The sequence below is a fragment of the Neodiprion lecontei genome, chromosome 2, assembly GCF_021901455.1.
Source record: "Neodiprion lecontei isolate iyNeoLeco1 chromosome 2, iyNeoLeco1.1, whole genome shotgun sequence".
NCBI classification, from domain to species: domain Eukaryota; kingdom Metazoa; phylum Arthropoda; class Insecta; order Hymenoptera; family Diprionidae; genus Neodiprion; species Neodiprion lecontei.
The window spans coordinates 26,575,315-26,601,699 of record NC_060261.1 but is presented as its reverse complement, the minus strand read 5'-3'; the positions used below and the strand labels follow the sequence as shown (position 1 = coordinate 26,601,699).

The 26,385-nt window shown below is 36.8% G+C and overlaps 1 protein-coding gene across 3 annotated transcripts in view; it reads left to right on the top strand.

Moving 5' to 3' along the window:
- The window catches only part of LOC107228172 (tRNA dimethylallyltransferase), a 117,526-nt gene that overhangs the window by 68,180 nt on the left and 22,961 nt on the right, over positions 1 to 26,385 (top strand). For 2 of the 3 annotated variants that reach the window (XR_006902729.1, XM_046730806.1), the window contains exons 4-5: positions 970 to 1,105; positions 16,501 to 16,551. Coding sequence is in view for 2 of the 3 variants with exons in the window: in XM_046730806.1 (XP_046586762.1) it covers positions 970 to 1,105; positions 16,501 to 16,551 (187 nt within the window). In the remaining variant the exon portion in view is untranslated. The remainder of the gene's footprint in view (positions 1 to 969; positions 1,106 to 16,500; positions 16,552 to 26,385) is intronic. The other variant, XM_046730807.1, reaches the window with a different exon arrangement.

The following is a 26,385-nucleotide window of genomic DNA, read 5'->3' as shown; positions in this document are numbered from 1 at the left end:
TGATCTTATAACTTCCGTCAATTCAGGAAACTGGCTATGATACGCTTGCTAACGCAACATCCGACAATCCAGATAACTGGTTTCCTGTTTCAAAAAATAAACTTGTTGTAATTTTTTTTTTTTCCTTTTATCATACTTACTACAATTTCAAGATTGCTCGAGTATTCTTAATTTCTTAATTTACGAAATTTTTTCTGGTATCAGGTAGTAAATTTTCCTCGGCAATTTTTTTTCTCGTATTCTGAAGTCAGAATGTTTCGTAAGTAAAAAAAAATAAATTAAAAATGAAATAAACAAAAATAATGCGTAGATGTATCAAATCTGTATTATAACAAAGGTTCCAATCAAATGTTCTTCCGATCAATCGCTATTTTTCAACAATGGTTTCCTTTTTTATATTTAGAACGAGTAATTTGTATCTTTCATTACTTGATTATCGTTAATTTGTACTTTGAATTAGTTTTTTTCTTATAATAATTAATCGATCCATCGTTCGATCCCATAACCGATTGATCGTACAGCCAGGGTGGGGATGAAGTTTCGAATTTGAAAAGTTCGCAAAGCGTCTTATTCCGAATCAGGTATTTGATGGCGAAACTTGAATTGAATATATCGAACTTTTGCAAAACAACAAAGTTTCGATAGGGTAAAATTTAGAAAATTAAAATATACTCACACGGCGTAGTTTAATCAACAAGTGGGTGTGAAAAATCAGAATAACCACGATTCCGAACGTAAAAATATGGAAAATCCAACACGAAGAAAGATGAAAATGGTGAAATTTCGATGTTTCAGATTTTGAAATTTTTGCCATTTTGTCCTTTCGGAACTTTAAATTTTCGAAACTTCGATGTTTCGTTATAAAAAAAATTCGAAATTTCAACCCCGCTCCGTCTACAGCCCTGCAAACCCGAGTCAATCACGACTAGACACGACAATTAATGCCTGATTAAAATTTCGATTTTGCAGATCGCTGCAGGTCTTCGATCAGTTTGGTACGAAACATTCCGAAATTTTAAGGGAGCAGCAACTTGCCGGGGGTTCCGGCCTCGGAGGTCCGCTTCGCTATCACAACTCCGTCATACTGTGGTTGCAATGCGACCAGGTGAGTCATTCGGCGTCATCCGCTTCTCAAATCAACGATGGGGATGAAAAAAATTCAACCCACTTCAAACTTAAGTATAATCGAACGGCGGAAGTTTAAAGAAATCGAAAAGGAAAGCGTAGTAAACTCATTTTCGGAGACTCAAAAATAGACGAGGCATCAGAGACCGACTCTAATTGCGTCAAGGCACAGGTGCCTGACCCGACGTTTTGGTTTTGTTTACTAAAATAAAAAAATCTTTCGCCGTGGCCAACCCTCTCACTAGGAGGAATAACCCGCAGGAGAAAACTAGGTCAGGTTCGGAGGCACACGCTGGCTAATAATAAGTCACCATCGCGGAACGAGGTGTCACTGAACTTCCGTATTATTTCAAGCACCGACGCGCGTTCGTTTCAACCGTGATTTAAATTTACCGCCGAAATGGGGGGGGGGGGGACTTGAGAGAAACCGAACGATGAGAAATCAAAATGGTATGCGTGACGTGTAAGTTCAGCTATCGTTATACTTTTTTCGACATTTGATTTTGAATTATCGTGTATTCCGAGAAGTACTTTTTCTTTTTCTTTTTCTTTTTTTTACAATATTTTTCGAGCCAAGTCTGTTTCTGATTTAACTTTGCAAAAGAGATTCAAACTTTGACGGTAAAATATTATCGTATTCGGTCACAACGGGACGGTTTTAAATTTTTACATCATCAAACTTTCCATGTTGAACATTTTGTTTTTTTTTCTTTTTAATATGCAAGTTTTACAAGTTGAGAAAAATATACGATTCAGCACTCGTGAAATCCATTTAATTAACACGAAGATGCGACGACTTGTTTAACTTCATTCTGTTGTAAATGTTCCGAGTTAGTGTGACGTCACATTTATTCGTAATACCGAGCAGAAATGAAGTCTTTCATCCTTCTAATCACACGAAAAGTCAACAGATAATTAGCAGTATCGGCAATGCGTGCTCTGTGTACATTGAAAGTGATTTTTTTTGTTGAAAACTTGTCAATAACAAGCGCGTTTGAAAATGTGACCCCGATTCAACTATGCTTTGTGACAAGAGTCAAATTTGGCTGGTTCGGTGGTATCTGGGACGCGACAAAGAGAATCAAATCTTTTCACGAAAAGCTTCCGCATACAAATTTAACGAACTCGAATCAACGATCTCTGATCAATCGCTTCCGAGATTATTAGACGTTTTCACGCGACGAAATTTTTTTTATTCAGCGAAGGCTGCTTTCTAAACAATTATCGAACAACCGAAGAGACGGAAAGGTACGGGAAGATTTTTGAAAAGAACAATATTGTCCTGCCTCTGTTGAATTGAAAATACAATTACCATCTAAAAATTGAATCATTTTACCCGTGCTTTGTGAATACCGTCTTTAGAAATATGTGGAAGTTTTTGTTTAGTAGTGAATTTGAGTAGATGCCCTGAATAAAAAATACGCATTCCTTGTCACTTTTACGGTCTCGTCTATAGAATCAAGTAGTAATGCCAGAACCAAGATTATCTCACCGTTTTACGTCTTTCCCGTCTTAAAAATCACCTATAAATTTATTCCTTGCAACCGACGTCCAGAAAAATTCGTCGACTCTTGGTTGTTTGATAAATTCCATATAAACCAATCGCGAGTTACAGCATTTTGATAAAACACGAGTTATTTCGTGTAACGTTATTTCGTAGCGTGCGATGGTCGGTAACGCAGAGCGCGATAATCCCGCGGTCGGTTTTATCCAGAACTCGACAATTGATTAAAACAATGATTCGCATTTCATTCGAGACGATTGAGAATAATAATCGCAAATGAACGGTGTTTTTTTTTTCTTTTCGTCTCTCTTTTTTTTCTCTTATTTTCCAATCGCTGAAAAACCGTTCGACTTTCGAATCTCGTTTCATACGTAACAATATCGGAGGTCTGAATAATACGTGTCACATAAGAATAATGTCTATCTAGGTGTAAATATCTTTGAGCGGGAATCTCGGGTGCGCAAAATCTGCAGCACGGCACTTTCTCCTCAGACGCGATATCGTCCGACTCCCTCGTAACGGTTAACCCTTCAAAAATCGAACAAGGTTTCCATTTGCGTCTATAATGCCGCAACGCTCGGCTCGGATAGATTGGCTCTGTTATAATTATAAGCCGACGTGATATCTGACCGGGGAACGGATAGAGACGAGGAGAGTGTAGCCGACTTACTCGTTGGACTGTCAGACGAATCAACGGACAGACGACGGGTTCGCCTCTCACTCTGCATTACCAACCGATAAACGCAGCCGCGGCCTGACCCACCTGCGGACAAATGCGAAAATTCCAATCTGTTAAATTACCATGCATATAACACAACGTATCTCGTGCAAGTATCCGCGCTCCCGTGCCTCGTGTGTATAATGCGGTAGTTTCACCGACCGGTTTTGGCGGCTGCAACAAGCCGCTGCAGACGGTGTATTTTTTTATCCTCGTATCGCAGACTTTTATCATACCTGCGTCGATGTTTGATAATTTGTTAATTATTGAGCGGAATTTTTAAAGGATTCGGGTGAAAATTTGGGAAGATTGGAAAATGGGAGGGTTGGAATATTTCATTTTCGAATACGCGAGAATGGTCAAAGTATGGAATACCAAAATATTATTTGAGACCTGGCAAGCCAATCTTAGTTTGTTTCTGGAAAATTATGGGAAAATGGGTATCGTGACAATCGCTGGTTTTGATATTGTTCGAATTGCTGAAGAATGTGGTTATTATTATTGAAACATATGCATGCATCTTTAGAAAAACTCGATATTTTGTAAGCTTGGAGGATCATCTGAAATTTAGGAAATTGTTGATAAAGCACGAATAAACTCAGATTTTTTAAATTCAATTTTTTTAATAATTCCAAAAGTGTGAAATAGTAATTTTTGTTTCAACGTTTCGATACGGTTACGTTATTAACTTTACCCTTTTAACATTTAACCTGTATAGTTGAATATTTTTTCACTCATAGTATTTTAAATACAGTATATGTCTGACGATTTAGAATTAAGAAGAACAGTAAAACTTAGAGATCTCTTTACAGTTACAAAATTATGTTTAATTTGTAGTTAGAATTATGTTTTTCATTTACGGTAATAAATGAACATAATTGAGGATTGTACAGTAACTGCGCATAAAAATTTCTCTGTTTATGTAATTCGACTCTTCCTTACATCGATGTTCTGCATTTTGAAATTCTAAAACACAGAATTTTGCCTCTTTGAAAATTTGATATCGTGAATATTCTATCGTCCAATCATTCTAGATTCTTATTCCTGCTGAGAATTATTCACTTGAATTAGAATTTTTATCCTATTTTTTTTTTTTTTTTCATAATTGACAATCTATTTTTTAGTCGCCTCGAAGTTAAAGTTCTGGAAGAATTTTTTACAGTCGAACTCTTGTCATTTTTTTCATCTTTTAAACGTTTTAAAATATAATTTATGAAAACATTCTTTGCTTACAAATATCATCAAAAAGAAGCACTGAGTAAATTTTACACTTCGTGTCTTGAAGTAGGTTTTTTAACAGTAGTTTTCTTACGTAGTTCTTACGATTCGTTTGAAGAAGAGATGAAAATCTGAAACGCTTCGATCGACGAAGATCTCTGCAATATACAATGAATTTTGATCATCTTTCCTTTCATGGATCAAAAAAAAAAAAAAAAACAGACCAACAAGCAACTGTTTATGAATCCACTTATAAAGCCCGTTTCAATTGCGTCCAAATTTTAAGTATTCTAACAGCAGTCAAAAGCAAAAACGTCGAAGCGTTGCTAGAAGTAAAGATGACCTTAGAATACTTTTATCGACTGTATTCAAGAAGTTTGGCAAAAATTCAAATTGCTTTTTTATTTATATTTCTTGCCAAAATGAAAAAAAAAAAGAGAGAGATTAAGAAAGACAGAAAAAGTTCGTTGCATGTCGTCGCTGCTTTCATTTGTCTTTCAAACTGTCAGAATTCAAGACCCTGTCAAAACTGGCGATGAAAAGATAAACTGAAGGGAGAGACGAAGAAAAGTGAAAAAAAAAAAAAAAAAAAAACGAAGGCGAAAGTGTCGATGATTCATACACAGCTGCAGAATTTCACTAAAAATTAGCAAACTTTATTTCGAATCTCTTTTTACACACAGACATGCAAGTTACTTATATTACAAGATATTGTTTTTACAAAATCAGTAGTTCAATCTCTAGAGAAAATATGTTCGATGTAATCAAAGTTCGGTTTAACCTCTCAAAATCCAAAAAAAAAAAAAAAAATTGGCCTCTTTCGTACGAAATGTCATAATATAACTTTCAACAATATTATTATCGAATTTCACCGACTGCAATTGCGGAATCATCAACAGCAGATATTCCAGACATTCCATTTGCAAATAAAAATGACAAACGGTTAAATTACAACCGAAAATGTCGAATACGAAATATTCAGTAATATTATCTTATTGTTAAATTATTGCAAGATCACACATTTCCTGATCCCGGTTAAGTGTGCCTTCAAGTATCGAACTATGTTGAGAATTTCGAGGCTCGCTCGTATACATCACGTTTCTATATACGAGCGCAAGAGGAGGAAATTTGTGATAGCAATACGGGAGCGCGCGTGCAATGCAGCAGGCGAAAGTCTGGCGAAGAAATAAATGCGACTTGCCTACGTCGGTTATACGCGAATAATTCTTACAGCTCAGCCCGCCTCGCGCCGCGTTGCATTGCACCTCGTTGTGGTTAAGCCGGAAAGTCATAAACGTGGCTCACGATATCACGAGAGCAGTGCCCCTCGGGCTAAGTTACTCGGCTGCCTTATCAAAGTTGTAAGTTTGTTTTCCCGGTATGCCTATGCCGCACATTGCGGATTTACATGCAAGCTAAGCGAGACGTATTCGCACAGTGTCGTTCGTCGAACATTCTTGCATGGAAGAGCTTTTCTTATTGACTTTTTTTTTTTTTTTTTTTTTTACCGACTTTTATTTATTACACTACTTTTTTCGTAACAACTTTTCTTTTTTTTTTTTTTTGGCACTACATGGTCTCTTAAATATTTCCAAGTCTAAAAAAAAAAAATAAGGAAAAAAGTATCTTCTGACAATCTATCGCGAAAATTTGGATGACAATTTTTACGCAATCCTGATTCGTACCGTAACGTTTTAAAGAATTTTTTTTTCAAGTTTTTCTTTTTGATGTTCTTGTTTGTTTTGCCATATTGGAACCGCGATTTTGAATTTTTGAAATTTCGAATTTCGAGTTCGGATTCGTTATAAGTGATCCCAAAAGTTCTATAACTTTTATCAAAATCACGTAACTTTTTCAATTTATGTCCGCCGCATTGAATACGCGGTTTTGAACTTTCGTATCTCGAGTTCAGATTCGTACAGTGATCCCGAAAATTATGTAATATGAAATTTCATCAAAATAAAATATCCGTTTGAATTTACGTCCGCTATATTAGACCCGCTATTATGAATTTTTGAATTTCGAGCTCAGACTCGCAATCAGCGGAGTGTGAATCACACGTAAGAAAAAATGTACGTATTAAAGGGTTAAACTGGTTTTTACTCCCATTTACAAATTTATTCTCACGCGGATGACACAGCCGGTAAGTTTTTTTTTTATTTTTGACATTGCTAGTATGAAAGCATATCAATTTTCGCCTATGATTTTTCGTAGCTTGCTATCACCCGCAAACAACTGGATAGCGAAATAAGTAAACAAATTGCACTTGCCGCGCAGTATGTTTTGGGAATGAAAATTTTTTTAGCCTTACTGTGTGAAAAATCGAGTTTAAGAGCTTTTTTTTTAGGAATACCTGGAAAACATAGTAAATTGTCAACTTGGTTTGGAACAAAATGATTGTATCATTGTCTGCTGGAAATGAAATTCTGTTTAGTCATCCATGTTCGTGAATCCATTTCATTCTCATATACATACTAAAACATCATATTACGTCATCTTATTCTCATGCAGTAAGATTATTTTTCTTTTTTTTTTCTCGTACAGCAATATCAACGACGAATCAATGATTTTCACTATACGTTAATTCTTTTGTATCTTAAGAGAATGGTATAGTCACACCTTATCGACCGAGTAAAGTTTCACTTATTTTGAGGCAACTTTTGTTGGATATTTATACTCATCGTTGCGTATAGAATAGTGCTACTTTCAGCTTTTTTGCTTTAGTGACGCTTTGTAAATCTGGGTAATAGTCAGAACATGTGAAATTTTACTCGATCGGTAAAGACTGATTACAGCATTCTCTTGAGGATGTATTGATGTATGTGGCAGATTGTAAAAGTATCGAAGCAGAAACGTGTAAAGAAAAGGTCTAGAAGCGTCACTAAAGGTTACATCAAACTAAAAAAAAAATCCTAGTTACGCAAAAAAAAAAAAAAAAAGTAAACGCATTGAATTTTAATTAATGTGTTGATAACATTGCAATTTTCTTCTCTGAAAAATTCACTTTGTTTGCTTGATTTTGATGAATGATAACTGATTCTATTTGTGAATATATGAATAAATCGAGGAATAAATTGAGTATGATGAATGAATTTTCCATAAATCAATACGAAATCAAGAGAAAATCTGTTTCGAATGATTTATAAGAAATTCAATTATGATTAAAATTACCTATATTTTTCGTTAAAATCGGACGAACTAAGTACAGGAATTTTTCGGCGAAAAATTAGTAGAATAATGCGATTACGGTAGTGATGTTGTTACTAATAAGAATTTGACACTAGAAATTTTCCGTTTCAAACTTTTTCTGCGTTGCAAGAACTTTTCTTTCATTCGTCATCAGATTTAACTTGATTCGTTTCAACTGAACTTTTCAAACTTTTATTATTTCATGTTTTCGTTTTGGCATATTTTTGTTCTGACTGTACCTCCCATTATGCACCCTTAAGGGGGCAGGCTAATAAAGCTCCAAATTTTTGTCATCGGCGTGAAAGTTCAACTATTCAAAAAGTTTCATTACACAAATATTTTTCTGCCTCTTTGGATTAAACTTATTCGGTAAGTTCCCGAATGTAAAGTTTAAACGGGGTTAAAATTATGTTATCTTGGGAGAGCTGCGTATGAACTTTTTCTGAAGGAAATGTGAAATGATTCAACAGCTATTCTGGTAGAATAGAAAACAGAAGTTCGCACTCACTGTGAAATCCGATGATTTATCGTTAGATTGTGCCATTTATTAGCAAAAAAATAAAAATAAAAATAAACAAACATATTGAAATACATCATGAAATATCTTGCAAAGTAATGGTATTCAGCAAATTGGAATTTGGATATCGAACATCGATTTCTATGCTACGAGAACTACTATCAAAATATTTTTAATTCTAATCGCAAGAATTGCGTGTATTCGAGGGATTTTTTAAAAAAGCCCAGTCTTTGATGAGGATTAATTCAGTAACGTTACCGTAAAGATGCGTGTTAAGTAAAAATCGCTAATTCTCTTCATGACTTCGAAATTTAGTAAATCATTATAAACAAAATATAAAACCAATTCCGACAAGCAAACTCCTAGAAAGTCATCCCAAAATTGTCCAATCATAAATTTTTCTTCCCATCTATCGTTACGTCAACGTTACTAACTTCAGCCTCACAGTCTTCGACGTTATCGCAACGAATGCCCGGAAAGTTACCGAGTAAATTTCAAACCCTACATTTCTATCATTAAACTTTGTTAATTACATGTTACATATTATGCCAGTCAAAAAAGCTTGGAGTTTTACTCGTACATGCCATTTATTACCGACACAATTCTCCACGGCACGCAGGCTTTCTCTTCCACCCTTCCTTCGGTCTCAGAGCAGCATGGCACCGTGGCGAACAATCTCTCAATACCTATTCCGTTCTATTCTATTCTATTCTATTCTATTCTATTCTACTCTATTCTATTCTATTTTCTCCGCCGATCCTCGGTCTCTCTCGTCTCGAAGTAGGCAGAATCGCGGAGGGCGAAGCAAAGGCTCCCATCCAGTTACCCGCATCCACCCACGCGCGTGGGCAGCTGCCGTTTAGCCGGCGTCTCCCTTTCTCGACCCATTTACGGGATCGTCGAAGCACGCAAGCGCCGACGCTGCATGCGATTCGTACGCTAGCGCAGCGACCCGCTGCACTCGCCGTGCGACGTTTCCGAGCGCGCATGCGCGCGTGTGTAACGCAAAGTTCGCTCGCACTCACGCTCGGCAGTTCTAAGATTTTTATGAATGACGGGAGAGCTGTGCGCTCTGCTCCTTTCTTCTCGCTCCGACTTTATCGCTGCCTCGTTTCTTCTCTACCTCCCCCCCCTTCTCTCTTTTTACTGCCTTCTTACTCAACCTGCGATGCGGATCACGTGTGCAGCCACCACGGTCCCCGACGCTACACGGTTTAACGCATGGATTATGCATGTCTACTACGCACATTGTATGCGCAATTCGCTGTTGGTACGGAAATTTTACGACTTATATTTAGAGATTTGGCTACTCGTTGATCTGTTTTATTAGTTTAATGAGTCAAGTTGAGCTGATATTCTTGGAGTTGCAGAAATCTGATTGACGTTCAACTCGTCGCGTTCTTGCGACACACCCGTTATTATTCTCTAGGTTTCGATAGTGATTTATTTATATCGTTATTATAACGGACGAATCGTCGATGATCGATGAGTTAAAATGAATTTGCAAAAACAAAAAACAAACATTTTTCAATGTCACTGGATGAAGCAACAGAATTTCTCTCATCGCAGTTACAGGGTCAACCCGATTTAATGCTTTTTCACTGCCTCTCAAAGTACAAAACTCTAAAATTTCAATGTAATTAATTATCGAATCCATCAATTGTTCTGCTCTTCTTTTGCTATCTTACATCTGCTGTTCAGATGCTTTCGGTCCTTTTGCGTCTTACGATTTTATATTTAAATATATTTCCGGTTATTTGTAGTTACGAGTAAAAATTAACACCAAAGTTCATGTATTTATAAAATGTATCATTTTCACATACGTAATATACATAGTATATTTGTCAGGGCTCTCTCTCTCTCTCTCTCTCTCCATTATTATTACCTTACTCTTCTCACAGACTGATTTTGCAAAATTTATAAATAAATAATCTCATATTTCGGTGGCTGCAGTTAAAATGGCTTGTGCGAACCGCCGATACGGCAGCATATATACCTACACACACACATATATATATATATTATATATTATATATATATATATATTATATACGTATAATATATTACGTTGCGATGGCAACGGCAAACGCGAGCATTCACTGATTCTATACATTTTGTACCTCTGCATATATGCAAAGTGTGGGTATGCAGTCTCACTTGTCAAATATTTAGCTAGGACGTTTTACGGGGGAACCGTAGAAACCGCGCCTTTTCTAAGAATATCCTCCAACGTATGTATTATCTTTCGCACCACGAACTCTCTTGTACACAGGGGACTGGCTAGAGCAGCGACACGCGGGGCCCGACGAGGAAAACATTTGGGGACTACGGCGCGAAAGCGTGCAACGCGTTGTTAGTTTTCTTTTACTCGACGAGCCTCTTCGAAACACCGTTTCAATTCACGTTCGATTCTTTTATTTTCTATTTATTCCATCGCGTCAATCTGTTGTTGAAGCGATGAAATAAGGGAAATAACTCGGTTCTCGGAAATTCTGTAAACATTGTATCGGGTTTTTAACTATTTACGCCACAGATTTTTGAACTCGCTGATTCAACTGCGATTTAAAATAACCTCTGGGAATCGATCGGTTACTTGAGTAAATATTAATTTTTATATCGAACTCGTTGTACTTGGCATACAACGGGTGGTTGAAAAAAAGTAAGTATAGTTATCGCTGCAAGGCGTACAATTTAGTACAGGAATGACTATTACACTCACGGTACAAAAAATTTTATTACCAATAAAGTTTTTTATTTTACGTATAGCAATGAAATTATAATTTATATCGAATCTTCTTTGTTCTATGATTTGCTTTCTCAAACATTCATCATTCGTCGTTGATCGGGAACGATGTTTTGAGTTTCTTCAGTTTTTTTTATCTGAACAAATAAAATTCAAATACACCATTTGGCAGTTTGCAACGTAGTCAAAAGTATAGCGTAAATCTGACAAAATTGGAGGTAGAAGAAAGGATTCACTTTTCGTAGACATACGATTATGCTTAAAAGAAATACGATGTTTCGCTCTTTGAAGGGAGCAATTTTGATAGGTATGGAAACCCGTGGCTATTGTCAAAGAATTACGATTTTCTACGCCTCTGAGAGTTCTGTGAATGATATTTACACCGTACGAGTGAGTTTGTCAGTCATGCTGGCTTAAAACGCATTCTGAAAGAAACGTCTGTTTTTTTTTTTTTTTTTTTTTTTTTTTTACCTAATCGAGAAACCTCACGGAATTTTAAAGCAGAGTATCGAGTTCCCAGAACGTAATCCCCTGTCGCCGGGTAGTGTTGAGTGTAAAAAAAATTCACCTACACAGATGAGAAAGAACGGAGGCAAGCATCCATATAGCATTTTAAGATATATATATCTGTTCCCTTGGACCACCTGCACGTGTGACATGCACCACCTTCCACGTGTCCGCGTGCATAAATAACAAAGTAACCAGCATTAGTAGCATAAGCGCAGAGCTGCAATAGGAGCGGGAATCCAGTGAGAAAAGAAACAGCAGAAGTAAGATCATTACGGGGACTGTAGACGGGAAGTGACGTCATCGGATGCCTTGATACGTCGGAGCCGCAGCTGCCCTCCCTCCCTTTCGCCCCGTCGGAGTGACGGTCAGACGACGCGACCAGAGACGCGATGCGGAGTCCTTATCAGAGGCCGCCGATGTCTGCTTGCGGGAACTACTGCATGGGTGTGGTGCGTTGCGGTATTTGCGGCAAGGAGGATACGTGCGGATTTTCGACTGCCACATGCTGAACACGTTTTTTTCACCATGCATGTGTGCCGTGTGCAGCCAGCTACACAATGTATGTGCATGGGCGTGCGATGGATACAGTAGAACCTTCATAAATTTTCCGTTCGACGTTAATCGCGGTTAGGAACAGACGAGATGAAGGACCCCGATTACAAGGCCAGTGATCGGTACAACTGCTGTTACTCAGTAACAAGCTGAAAACTACAAAAATAAGTTGTAATTTGGACGACAAGGAAATACATGACACATTTGAAATTTTTTATCGAAGGCACGCGAAATGAGAATCACATCCAGGCATGATTACAATGAGTCTGTTACAAATTACAATTTGTAATTGAGACGACAGTGAAATACATGACACACTCGAAATTTGTAATTCAAGGCACACAAAATGCGAATAATATTCAGGTCCGATTTCAGTGAGTCTGCTACACGTTACCAATACAATTTTCAATCGTGACGACAGTGAGATACATGTCACATTTGAAATTTGTGATTGAAGACACAAAAAATGCCATTCACATCCAGGTATAACTTCAATGAGTTTGCTACAAATTACAAATACAATTTGTAATTGAGATGACAGTGAAATACGCGACACATTTGAAATTTGTAATTGAAAGCACACAAAGTGCGTCAAGCCTGATTTCAGTGAGCCCGTTACAAATAACAATTACAATTTGTAATCGAGACGACAGTGAAATACATGTCACATTTGAAATTTGTAATTGTAGACACGCGATATGCTAATTAAATTTAGGAATAATTTCAACGAGTGTTAAAAATTTCAATTACAATTTGTAATTGAGACGACAGTGAAATACGTGACGCATTTGAAATTTGTAACTCAAGGCACACAAAATGCGAATAGCATTGAGGCCTGATTTCAGCGGGTCTGTCACACATTACCAATACAATTTGTAATTGCGACGATAGTGAAATAAATGTCACATTTGAAATTTGTAATCAAAGGCAGAGACAATGCAAATTACATTTTGGGCGTGATTTCAAGGAGTCTGTTACAAATTACAAATACAACTTGTAATTGTGAGGACAACGAATAAAACACAAATTACATTTGCATTTTGCGTGCGTCCAAACATGAATTGCCAATACGATTTATGTTCCATTTTGATCTCAATTACAAATCATAATTTTATTAGTAAGTTGTAATTAAAATTACACTTGTATTTTGTAATTAGAAAAACACATAATACAAATTATATTTTGGCACATTGTAATAAGTTAATTACAACCTGCAAATCGTACAGTTCGTGTACCACGTTTTTAAGAATCAGGTTTATCCCAAGCTCAGTTCCGCGTGACAGAAAAAAAATTATCAGTTTTCACGGTTGAACTTTGTAAATAAATAGTAGCGGAAAATTACACAGCTTCTACTATGTATGCGGTACGAATGCTTGCACGTTACGAGTGACCGTAAGATTCAACGTCCGACAACATGTGTATATGGTAACCGTCGCAGACGCTGATTAACGAAATCCTTGGCAAAGTCGAATTGACGACCTCAATTCTGAGGATACAGCTACGAAAGCCCGAATTTTTTTCATTCTACCGCATTACTTTACGTATCAGAATTGTATCCGTCCTTTGCTTTTTTTACTTGTTAATTTCTTTTTATTTTCCTCTGCACGTTTCGCGGTCAGGAGGCCAACTGGTGTTGACCTAACGAATAGACTTGGTCGGTTTTTCGGAGAATTACACCATTACACTTTGTACTTGATCGTTAAAGATTGGAGTCGCCTCCCATCGTGCCAACAACAAAGGAAGTGCGTTAGGAGGATGATATCATCAGTCTTCATCGACCGAGTTAAACGTCACTTGTTTTGACCAGTATCAAATACTATCCAAAAACTTTCTGGCTTTACGCGAGAATAGCGCGAGGAAATGTATTCCTGCAATAAGTGATACTTCAATAACAGGAATTCATTTCTTTAACATTATTCTTGCGCAAAAATAAACGTTTTTAGATATTTGTAGTTGGCACTGCGTGTGGAATTGCTCTGGCTACGGTATTCTTACATGAATGATTATCAGGTCTTGATAACAGTCCAAATAAGCAACATTTAACGCGGTCGGTAAAGAGTGACTAACATTCTCTTAAAGCTTTACCAACCGAGTCATCTTATGCTTATTTTTTGTTTACTTAATTAACAAATGACTAGAGGTAGCTTGAAACTTGGACAGTACATGACTTTCATTTTACTGAATTCGGACAGATTATTTATAGCCGGAATATTACTAGAAAATATGTTGTTTTGTTGTCATGGGTTACTCTATTGTGAAATTTTTTTGATTTTGGGGCAATGGAGCCTATAGGTGAGAAATGGGGCGCCATTTAGAAGATATCGAAGAGTTGATAAGCCATCGCAGTAGTATTTTAATGTCATAGATGCGCTAAAAGAGATCTACAGTTTCTAATAATTTTTGCCATAAATGACGAGTGGCGTTTTTTGATTGATGTGCCCATCTCAAAATCTGACTATAGTGGACTTCGTCGACCCCAAAAATCCAGAAAATGTGTGAGTAAGAAAATGTGGCACGAAACTAAACGCTTTTTTAGTAACCTTCAAAGTTTAAATAACTTTTCTGAATTCATCGATGCAGAAGGAATTTACTGGAAAATATTAAGTCGTCTTCAAATTTTTATGCCATGTAGTTTTTACAAAGTTTACTGAATTAAAGTCGGCCAATTAATCATCCAGAAATACAAACTTTTCATTTAGAATAATAATGCCTAAAAGTTTCCAGAATTTTATTAGTCATTGATAAAAAGATTATTTTCAGTTTCACGGTGAGTGCCTCAATAATGTGACATCATAATTCTTCGAAGAATACAATCAATGTAATTTGTTTACTAAATGAGAAACGAAGAAAAATATAAATAATTATTCAGTCATGAGATTTATTCCGGTAGGTATCATCGGATGATCCATGAAATTTGAATGACGATGTATTGTAAAGATGCATAAAGAAACGTTAAACGACAAAATAAACTTACGAAAATATGAAACTACTACTTAGGCACATTAGTTTATGAAACATGTTTTTTTTTTTTTGTACTATCTAAATTCTTGTTTTGTGTTCGAAACTGTTTTGGAATAAAACTCACGGTAAAAAATTGTCTGCAGGCGGCTCACGAGCTATAATGATAATTAACAGCGAATATCTGTGAGTCACTTCATCTTCAGGCGAGTAATAAATTGTAAAGCTCTAATTAAGCGCGAGGAAGTGTAGATCGCTTAATGCAGTAACCTTCCGATATTGAAACGATTCTTCCCTGAATGATACGTTGCCGCTATTGTTTTGCAGAAAAATTGCGACTAGTGGAGTCGAATAAAACATGTAAAAAAAACTTCTCGTGGAAACTGAATCATACAATTTAACGCCAAAATTATATGGTTGCCCAATTTTCGTGATCTATACCTCATTCCGTTCACAAATGAATTTCATAGGAATTACCGACGGTCGATTTTTTTTTACAACTGTTCAGTTAACCTAAGAGACACTATTTGTTAGTTTTACAAATTATAAACAATCGACAATTATAAACAATGTTTTAGTAGAAAACCCGTTGTTGTTGTCAAAAAATTTTAAAAGACTTGAGAATAACTGATTTACGAATAAAATGATCTTTTATTCATCAAAATTGAACGAACGATACTCGAAACGATTCCTCGCTTTTAAGGGCGAGGAAGCCGTTCAATAACGAGATTACTTCTAAACTGTCAAGATAATTCGGCTAGTTGTTGATTACGAAATTTGACGACAAGTTTTCTCACGTATTCAACGAACGTTTGTTAATAAAAACAAAATGAAAAATACTAGAATACAGTAATAACAAAGAGTCATATTATGGTTGGCGGAAGAGCGTATTTGAGCGGAGCTAAGCATAATATCGAATTACCCATGTAAGTGCGAAAGCGAATGCAAGCGGAAAATGATCCGCGGTTGCGGCAAGTGGCATGACCCTCGATACGCACACCTTACATCTCGACACTGTATTACGGAGATCGTAACGCGATCCGTAAACAAAGCTGACGTTTGCAAGCATTCACAATCATTCAGTAAATTGCAGCGCGAGGACTCGCCGTTTCTTGATTTAAGGTCACGTAATACTCCTACCTTTACCGACCGAGAAAACTCACCATTTTTCGCGAGCGATCCACCGTCGAAGAAACGTTTCCGCTTATTTAATATAGGAAGAAAAAGGGTGAGTTTGCTCGGTCGGTAAAGGTAGGAGTGCTACGCGACCTTAACCATTCACACCCACGTGGGATTCTTCTCTCGTTGGCTCTTCGTTTACTCGGCTTATTTATTACCATAATTAGTCTTAGGAATTGTGCTCTTTTTTCTTATCATGTCATATTTGTCCAACATTGTCATGGATACAATAAATTATTATTATTATTATTATTATTATTTATTTATTTATCATTATTTACTTGCAGAACAATACCAATCAATGCAGAAATTATTTGGGATTGAGGCAAAGCTTATACGTATGTACATAAATTATCCGTATTGATCTAATATTAAATTTTCGAAGATTCACATGAAATATTTCAAACACGGTACAGGATTTTTTGTTTGAAATTATTTGAATTATAATCTTATCTATGTAGTTTGGATTAATTAAACCTGAATAATTGATGTGTTAATCTTGTGTTTGAGACTTTTTCTTTTCTCTTGGACCTTCGATTGGATATTTTTATTTTTTTTCCAAAGTAAGTTTTAACCATCCAATTTTTGATTATTTATCGAAAACCGATATTTCTTTAATATAAATTCGAAGGTGGAAAGCTTAAAGCGAAATTAGCCGCAAAATTTCACATTATCCGGTGCAAAATTCAGGATTGTTTCTGCAAATTTAAATCCATTCAGTTTTCATTAATTTGTGTAAGCTTGGGCCTGGAACTTCGCTTGTTTTGAGTGAAATTTTTTAGTTCCCTGTTACAAATCTTCAAGTATATATATATACGGGTCTGATTAAGTACTCTTGTAGGATCTTTCATTTCCATTATTTATATATACATTACACTTCGGTTTCAAATCTTATAATTTTTTTTTTTTTTTTTGCTCTACGTATTTTTACCTTTCTTCGAAATTCATACCTGCAGTCTATTCGGGATCTGTGAACAGTTCTGCAGACACGTTTTTTGCCGCACCCATCGACCGTGACCAGACCTCTTTTCTTTGTTTGTTTGCTTCCTGTACCTATACCTAGGTAAATTAACCGATCGCCCCTTGCAACCCAAAACGAGTTCTGAAGTTATCTACTTACCTACCTACCTACCTGCCTACCTATCTTTTTGCTTGTCGGCACAAGTTTTCAGAAGATTTGGCCGATCGACGAACGGGACCCTACGAAACGGAGAAAAATAACGGAACAGGACAAAGAAAGAATTTTAAGAAAACGGCACGAACTTACACAGAATTGGAAAAAGTGTGAACAAAAATATATTGCCATTTATAGTCAGGAGTTTGAAATTTGATTTATGTTCCTCTGATTGTCTGTAATTCTTTGAAAAGTATTCTAAGCAAGCTGTTAAAGTATTATCTTTGCCACTTTTCTAAAATGAGGCATATATCATTTTAATTAGTAAATAAATTTGTGTCGAACAAAACACAGTTCGAAGAACATTTATTCGGGCAAATTATCAGCAAGTATGATACCCCGAATTAAGTATCATGCCGGTAAAATGCGGAAAATTTTACACACTCGAAACCATGGGGAATCCGAAAAGAACGTGGAAACTCACTGCTGCAGGAAAATTGCTCGTACAAGTAATGGAGAGAAATGTATTTTAAGATTGAACGTTGATTCAAATTCCCGAAATAGCTTATAAACCGCAGTTGCAGAGTGTCATCTTCCCGATGTATCGTGTAACGGATGATAGTCGACGCCCATTAATATCTGCGCGTTTACTCCGGAGCCGACAAACATTCACTCAAGGAAGTTATTAATTTGACGGTTGAAAATGGAATTGTCAGTAAAAAAAACTTGAATGACTGGAATATTCTTTTTATCACACGCGCATGCAAATTCGGGCCTTGCGGAGCAGTTTGGCGAAAAGAAAGTGGCCAATTTTATCTCAGTGATGTAAAGATGGATTCGCGCATGCGCAGTCCAGGATTGCTTCACTTTCATCCCTACAGGGAAGAAATTGGCGATTTGCGTTCTACAAACTGCTGCGCAAAGCCCCGTCACTTTTCATTCGCTTGTTGAAGAAACTATGGTGTGAGACGCGGGTCAAAAGTTGGTAATCGTAGCTTGTGTGATTGCCGAATTTCGTCCTTTGTCACACAATGTACTGTTGAAATAACGAGGAATCAATCGAGATAGCTGGAAGCAACCTAAATCGTTGCGAATTAATTGAAATTGTACACAATGGTGTTGAAAAAATCGTCCGGAAAGGGTTGCAAATCATGAGAATCATAAGTCGTGCCTCAAACGCCAAATGGTTTAACTTCATCACATTCCATTGTCTTCTATCTTGTCATGCGTTGTCGTTGATTTCCAGTTTACCAAGTGACTTCCATTAACTTCCGAGCATTCTTGTACATACGTAGATGATTTTCTGTGATTATGTCCAAATGGGATATCACTCGAAATCAAAACTTACACTCGAAATCAATGAAAATCGACGAAAATCAGAAATTGATAACAATCAGTCGAAATCAATATCGATTATTAGGAATTATTCATTACGATTTCCAAGTTAATGAGTCCTCGGAGCATCCTCGTCGCACCTTGAATGCCATCGGTGTAGCTGACATCGTGATTAAGGTAATGTACTACTCCTACCTTTACCGACCGAGCAAACTCACCCCCTTTATTCCTACATTACCCAAACAAACAAACGGAAAGTTTTCCAATTTCGACGATGCATCGCTCGCGTAAAAGGGTGAGTTTTCTCGGTCGGTAAAGGTAGGAGTACTGCATGACCTTAAACGGCTCGAGTCGCCGAGACGCATGCGCAGTAGATCCGCTTTCCGATGCGAAGAGCACGTGAGTCTCACAGGCCGATGATCTCACTCGCAAACTGCAGCGGTGGCGCTGCGGTGGTTTCGGGAACCTTCTCAGTGGTTCTTCCAGGCGCTGAGAACACGGTTTTGCCGGGTCCACGACGGTGGGAGGAGGAGGCATCGCGTCGCATTGCCGGAAACGTCGGGCGTTCCTCGCTCTGCGGTCTTGGATTTCGAACTCTTACGAAGACGCAAGCTTACCGCGTGCTGTGCCCTGGCGAATAATTCCCTCCGGCACATGTCGCGCAGATTGATATTCGCTTACTCTTGGTCTCTCTCTCTCCCTCTCTCTCTCTCTCTCTCTCTCTGCGCACTGCGACGCGTTTTGGCTCACGTTTTTCCCCCTTCTTCCCCGGCCGCATATATTTGCCAATATTACATTCCTTTCACACGTTCTTCTCGTTCCTTTCGGCTCGTGCATTGCTTGCTCACTTCCGCTTCGCTTCACCGCGATCGTTAATTCGCGTTCATGTTGAGGAAATCTGAACTTACTATATTATACGTTGCGCACTGCCGTACCCGTGTAACAGCCTGCTGCACGGTGTTCCGTTACAGAATCTGCAACTCTGCGATGAACTTTATTTTATGGGGTAATCGTGAACCGAGTTCAACAGTTGATTATCTTCTACCGCTGACGAGTAGTTATTTATTTATTTATTTTATTTTTTTTTTTTTAGGAAACGACACTCGTCAAAATCTAAGGTTTCAATTTGGCCTCGGCTGAGAGATTGCCATTTTCGGTAAATGTTTATGCTGCTTTTTCTTATTTTACTTTTTTGCTTCAAATTTAACTCGCAAAGTATTGTCCGCAGGCAGAAAGCGAGTTGAAAAAAAGGTGTGAAATAAAAAAATTGAAAATCCCATCAACTAAACCTGTCAGAAGTCGATATTCTTTGCCAGTATAATTTTTAAATTAGATTATTATTCAAATCCGATGTTTTTTAGAACTCAACTCGTCGATTCTAGCTCAATAACTGGTGAAATGATTTCAAATCTTTACAGTTTTTTTCAGAATACATACGTCACACCTTCAAAGTCGATAAAACACTTAAACATTGCATACGTTTACTTATATTTAATAACAAATAGCGGGATATCGGTAACCAGGCTTCGGAAAGTTTGGCGGAAAAACGTATGCGATGAAATTATTGAGAAACCTTGTAGTGAGCCGTTTTTTCGTGATGTTTGAGGAAAACTTTCCAAAAATTTCAATGTAATCGGGTCATAAATATTGTAACTATTAATGATTTTACGAAAAACGCTCGGCGCGCGGGCAGATTTTTTTTAACACTAACACGATGACAAATTGCAAAATTTATTGTAATTTAATTACTTACAACATTTATATCGTTAATCAGATTCCTCTATTAATCTTCTTGCGATTAATTATTGTAAGAACTGTAAGAATTGTAAATAATTATTAATGGCGCCGCCCGGCGGGACTTGGTCAGAACATTGCAAGAAATATGAAACATAATCGTAATGATGCCGGAAGCCTGTGGAGAATCTGCAAAGTTCATCGAAATATACCAATATAGATGAATGATAAGGAAATAAGTTACGATGATCCGAAATCTCGTAGGTTGGTAAATATTAGTTGTTTTTTGTTTATCAATTCTTTCGTATCTCGAATATTTCGATTAACTTATTTAATAACGATTTCAAGGATATAATAGGTGTGAAAAAATTGCATTCGATATTGTTGTAATTTCCTGTGTTAGATATAAACAATGAAAAGTTTCGAAAATTACTCTAAAGTCGTTAAGATTATCGGTGTAGACAAGATTTGTGTTTTCCCACATTGAAAAGATCTTGGGTAACATTCGTAGTGTGCAAGATAAAATTATATCTAGTAATTATATTGGCTAACTTCTTCCGATACACACATTTTCGATAAAGCTTATAGAGTTTTATATTCGTTACTGGCGCTTATTATTAGCCAAATTTGTTTAATCAAAATTCAATAAGTAAATGATAGAATTTTTTTAATCGACTTTTTCCACAAAAGAAATCCAAGATATTTACAGCTATGTATTAATTTGAAAAAAGTTGCATAACAATGATAATAACATTCAATTTCGAGCATTCTTTTGTCACGTAATTTTTCGGAAAGTGAAAAACGAACCGCGATTCTCATCTTCGAATTTTTAGTAATATTCGAAATTGCCACTTTACTCAATGATCCCTGACACGGAATAACGGAATTTAACGTGTCAGGCTGTTTTTGCATGTTGCTGAATCTTTTTAAACCCGAAGTTGTCACGGACGGTACAGCAGGAGTTCAATCATGGCGGCAAAATGGTTTTTATAACATAAAAAATTCAAGAAATGAGCTTTTTCGTCGCTTCCATTTTCCTGTTTATACTTTCTCTATACGTTTTTCGTCAAAGATTCAACATTTTTCACAATCAAAAAACCGAAGGTGTTTCCGACACATTGTGCACGAACGACGAGTTGCTATTCTTGATACGGTATGGTATACAATCGTTGCGAAACGTGGTGCAAGCTATTGTAGACGGCCGTCGTTCTACGTCGCCAGTATTAAAACACAGCCGGCGTTGCAGGATGTGGTGCAATTTTTTGCATTCTAGTTTTTCGTGTAGGTTATAAGCCATGGCGATGAACGGGACGCACCCCAGCCGTTTTACGCCTTCGTAACCCATTCCAACGTATGTTATTATACGAATTACGTCCTACGAGATACGGTTCCGCCTCTGCCCGTCCCGAAAAGTGCCTCTCCATTTTCTCTTCTATGTTTACACAGACATTGCTTTTCCTACAAACAGTTATTTACGAACATAGATTGAAAGGCGTGTTCACCTTATTATTTGTACATCTTCAATGAGGCTTGGAAGCGAATCTTTTACTCTACAATCATTTTTGTTCGGAGATACTCTAAAAGGGCCACTTTCGCAACGCTTTTAATTTAAAAATAGATCGTGATTTCAAATTTCAACATTCTCAATCGTTGTGATTATATTGAATTACTGGAGTCTTGTCAGGTTTGAGGTTCGTTACATCAATTCGTTAAACGAAATTTTTTTTCAATTTGAATTTTAACGTTGCTAGTTTGTCTTCAATTGAATTCTTCAATTTTTCACTTCTCGGACATTTTCGAGTTACGTAGGTAGTTGAAAATTTCAAAAACTCTCTTCGATATTCATCCTTCTGTACTTGGCGTAAGGACCATATATGGACCAATTTGGATAAATGAACATGTCGTGATTAGAATATTCTTAGCACACCAGTGCAAGTCTACGCGTGGCACGATGAGTCAACATCTAGCAATGTGCAATGCTGGAATATACCCAGACTGTGTCAGATATCGTATTGTTTGTCTGCGTTGTCACTATCATCCACTTCAAAATGTCGATGAGCTGTATTATCCTTAACGAATTATAAAGTGTAACAAGCTGTTGTTAAAAACTGTTGTCTTTATCGAGTTAACAAATAACTTGCCATTCGTAAAGTCAGAGTGTGGTTTATAAAAATATGAAACAGCTGGTCCACATTTTGTCAGAAATTCCATTCACCTCATTCAATAAATTGATCGCCAGAATACCTTTAGGCCGTCAAAATACTGCATTCGCTTGAAATTCACGGCGAACAATGTAAGCGAATAACCAGTTTCAAAATTTTTCCAATCCGCAAAACAACGAATTTCTTCAATTTAGGTACTTTGGAATTCTCGTTGTAAAGTAATCGGGTGAAAACTTGAATTCTGACTGTAGAATTCATGGAAAATTCAGGGAATTCGAAATTTTACTTTTCACAGCCACTTAATAAAGCAACCTTAAGTCGACCTCTACCTACCTCAAACCTCACGCTCTGCATTATAGTGTTGATCAATGGCTCTGACGTGGCTACATAGTTTCATGAGTTTGGGATCCCAAACAAGAATACAAAAGTAAAGAAAAAGAAAAAAAAAAAATAATACGAAACAAAAGTCTCAGTGACGCAGCTAAAATTAAGAGGATACCGTATAGTCTGTCTTTACCGACCGCGTTGAATTTCACTTATTTTAGCTATTATAAAGGCGTATGCCATGCATTGTCGGCTCGAAAAGTCGCGGCTCGCTAAACGTTGCATGTAAATTATCCCGAGCATAAATATACGAAAAGTTTTGCATCGCGTAATAGTAACGATAAAAAAAAAGTGTATTCTCGTAATTTGAATTGCCATACGAATTGCAGGAATGAATGTATTTTCTGGTAATATTCTTGCATGCCACAAGTATGTTTTAAAAATTTCTCATTCGGTATTGAATGCAGTAGAACTTGACTGTCTGCCGAAATTTAACATCAGTGATGGATGAACTATACGATAATAGTATACTCTTAAGAGGATGCTGTGGTCAGTCTTTACCGACTGAGTGAAATGTCACTTGTTTTTTACCAGTAGCACAGTTCACGCAACACCGATGTGAAAATGTCGCAGTTAGCGCAATTGGGGTTTTGAATGAAATAATTTTTTTTTCCATTCTTAGGGGTGCATAATGCAGCGCAAGCCAAAATAATGAGGACGTATTTTTTTTGTTTTTCGTTAAAAATGATAATTTTCCATGTCATAGGTGATTGAATTTCATTGATTTTAATATGTATAGATATATCTTAACGTGGGTGACGTCACAATGTTATAGTTTTCAATCTGTTATGTTAACGGCGATTTTGATTCGATTGAAAAAATAAAAAAATACGTCCAAAATATTTTTCTCCAATCTACAAGAATGTGAAATAAAAAAAATTTCATTATAAACCCCAATTCTACACGCAATTCGTTGTGTGTCAAAAAACGTTTTTTTAGATATTGGTTTCGGCATTGGGTGTGAATTAAGTAAATAATACTATGGAATGTTGATAGTAGTCGAGATAAATGACATTCAACACGGTTGCTAATTTTTTACTTGCACTAAATTCTAAATTTCTACCACAGTTTACCTCTCTCATCGCAAAATCATTGACGTTGGAGCGGGGGGATGAGTCCATAAACTTAATGTCACCGTGCCCGATTACACGCCTAGGTTTTATTTGTTAAAAACAATAATTTTTTTTCTCAGTTTTTCTTAACACAAACGAATACTGGACATAGGATAAACATTTTTCTAGCGCCTAAACTATTCGTAGCAGAGGATCTTGCCCATGGAGACGTTTTTTTTTTTTTTGTTCAAAATAACAAGATCTACGATATGCAAAAAATTTGAACCAATTTCACTGCAAACCCAATTCCCATAAGATTATTGCCTCACTGAGATAAGTTTTCTCGAGCTTTTTGGGTCCGCTACGCTAACTTACCATTTATTCAAATATGCTTACGAAATGGAAAAACAACTCGGTCGATAAAGGTAGGCAGCGCGACACGCGTTCCACAAACTTTGACCGCACGCGTTCGCTGCGGCACAACTTTGACCTTGGAACCGTGTCTGCGTGTCCATGCCGGATCCCCTGCCCAATGAGCCTCCTCTCATCCCCCCCCCCCCCCCACCATATTCATTTCCTCGCTATTTTCACCGTCTGCGACCGCGTCTGGCTCTGGGTCTGAGACTGGGCCCGCTGTTGCGGCGATAAAAAGATCCGATTGTTGTGCCTTTTTTTTTTTTACTCTCGCTTGAAACCCTAAACCCTCCAGCCAACCTGCCCTCTTTGTTTCGCCGTCGTAACCCGTCTTAGCGTTATTCTCTATGTCCGTTCAAGTCGTGCCGTTGCATACTTTTGGCGGAAAGTTGCGCGAAAATATCGTCGATTCGTATCTTTTTCAGGCATACTTTTATTAGCGATAAATTCAATCGACGTTCGTTGTACGATGAGACAAATTTCTACGTTAGTTGAATCTGTGAAAGGCGCAACGATATTCACATCGTTGGACGGATAAATTGTACTTGTATAGGTTTTAACAGATATAATAATAATCGTTACGTACAGATTAGAATACCTTTCTAACGATAAATATTTCCCCAGACTTTCAATGCTGCGTTTGACCGCAACTTATTGTTTCAAATGTTTACACGGTTTTCGTTCCCTGATTACCTTCACAGCGAATGGGACTGATGTCATAGAATAAATATACAAGACGTGACGAAAAATTTTGTTGCCACTGATTATAGTTATTTAACTCAACGAAATGGTATACTTATTGTTAAATATTGTATTGATTTAGTTATTCATTGTTAAAACTGCCTTGTAATCAATCTTTATCGATTGAAACTTGGGGTATATCGAACGTTCCTACTTGTAATACCGTAATTTCTGTTGATTGAAAAATATGGTAATATAGACAGGAAACATTTGTGGAACGCAAGTCTCGATCGAACGATCTAGCTGTGAATAACCTGCAAGTAAAAATAATAAGAGAGGAACTTATCAAATATGCACACAGATTATTACAATGTCCATGATAGTTTTTTCCATCGTTTTCTTGGAGCAAGATTTTATTTCCTGGCATGTGTTTGGTAGAAGCAAAAATTCAGCAATCGAGGTAAAACTAAAACTCGATTAAAAGTAACAATAGCGCTGTGACGCGGTTTGCTCGACGATAGATATATATAAAAAAAAAAAAAAGCAAAAAAATATGAAGCGTGCAGGAAAAACTAAACCGTGCGAATTTTGGATAGATGACTGAAAAATTTGTATAATATCGTTGTAATCAGTTATCACGATGATATAGATCGTTGCTTAAGTAACTGTGTCAAGGCAACATAACTTCGGAGATAATGTAACGATACCGATGCAACAATCAGCGAACCCGACTTTGGGCGTATAAAGTTAAATGTATCTAATCTTTCGTTTGCAAATAGTATTTTAGACACATTCTCGAGATCATATTCAGCTATCAGCTGGCTGGGATCGCGATAAGAGTGTACGTACATCTCGTTTGAAAAATTCGGCTCTTCGTCGTCTTCACGTTTTGCTTTTTTTTTATTAATTCTACGCTTGTGAAATAAAAGAATGCTATGTTTGATGTTTCATCTATTTCTAAGGCGATGCGAGAGTTTCAAGTCTTTTCAGCAAATTTCGCAAATCGCATGTACGATATTAAACTTTTCCTTTTACTGAACGACAGAATCACTTCGAGTTTTGAAAAATGACACGATTAAGTTCGATAAATTCACACAAAAAACGCCGTAACCTAAAATCGAGTGAAAAAATAATTGTTTACAGTGTTGCCAGTAATTTTTTTGAACTTCTCTACGTGACTGTACAAGCACAATTGCAACTGCTATCATTTAACAAAGATTGAGAGGATTCTGTCACTCAAGAAAGATAAAGAAAAAAGTTTGAAATTTAATATTCCCTCATGTTTACGTGTTTTTA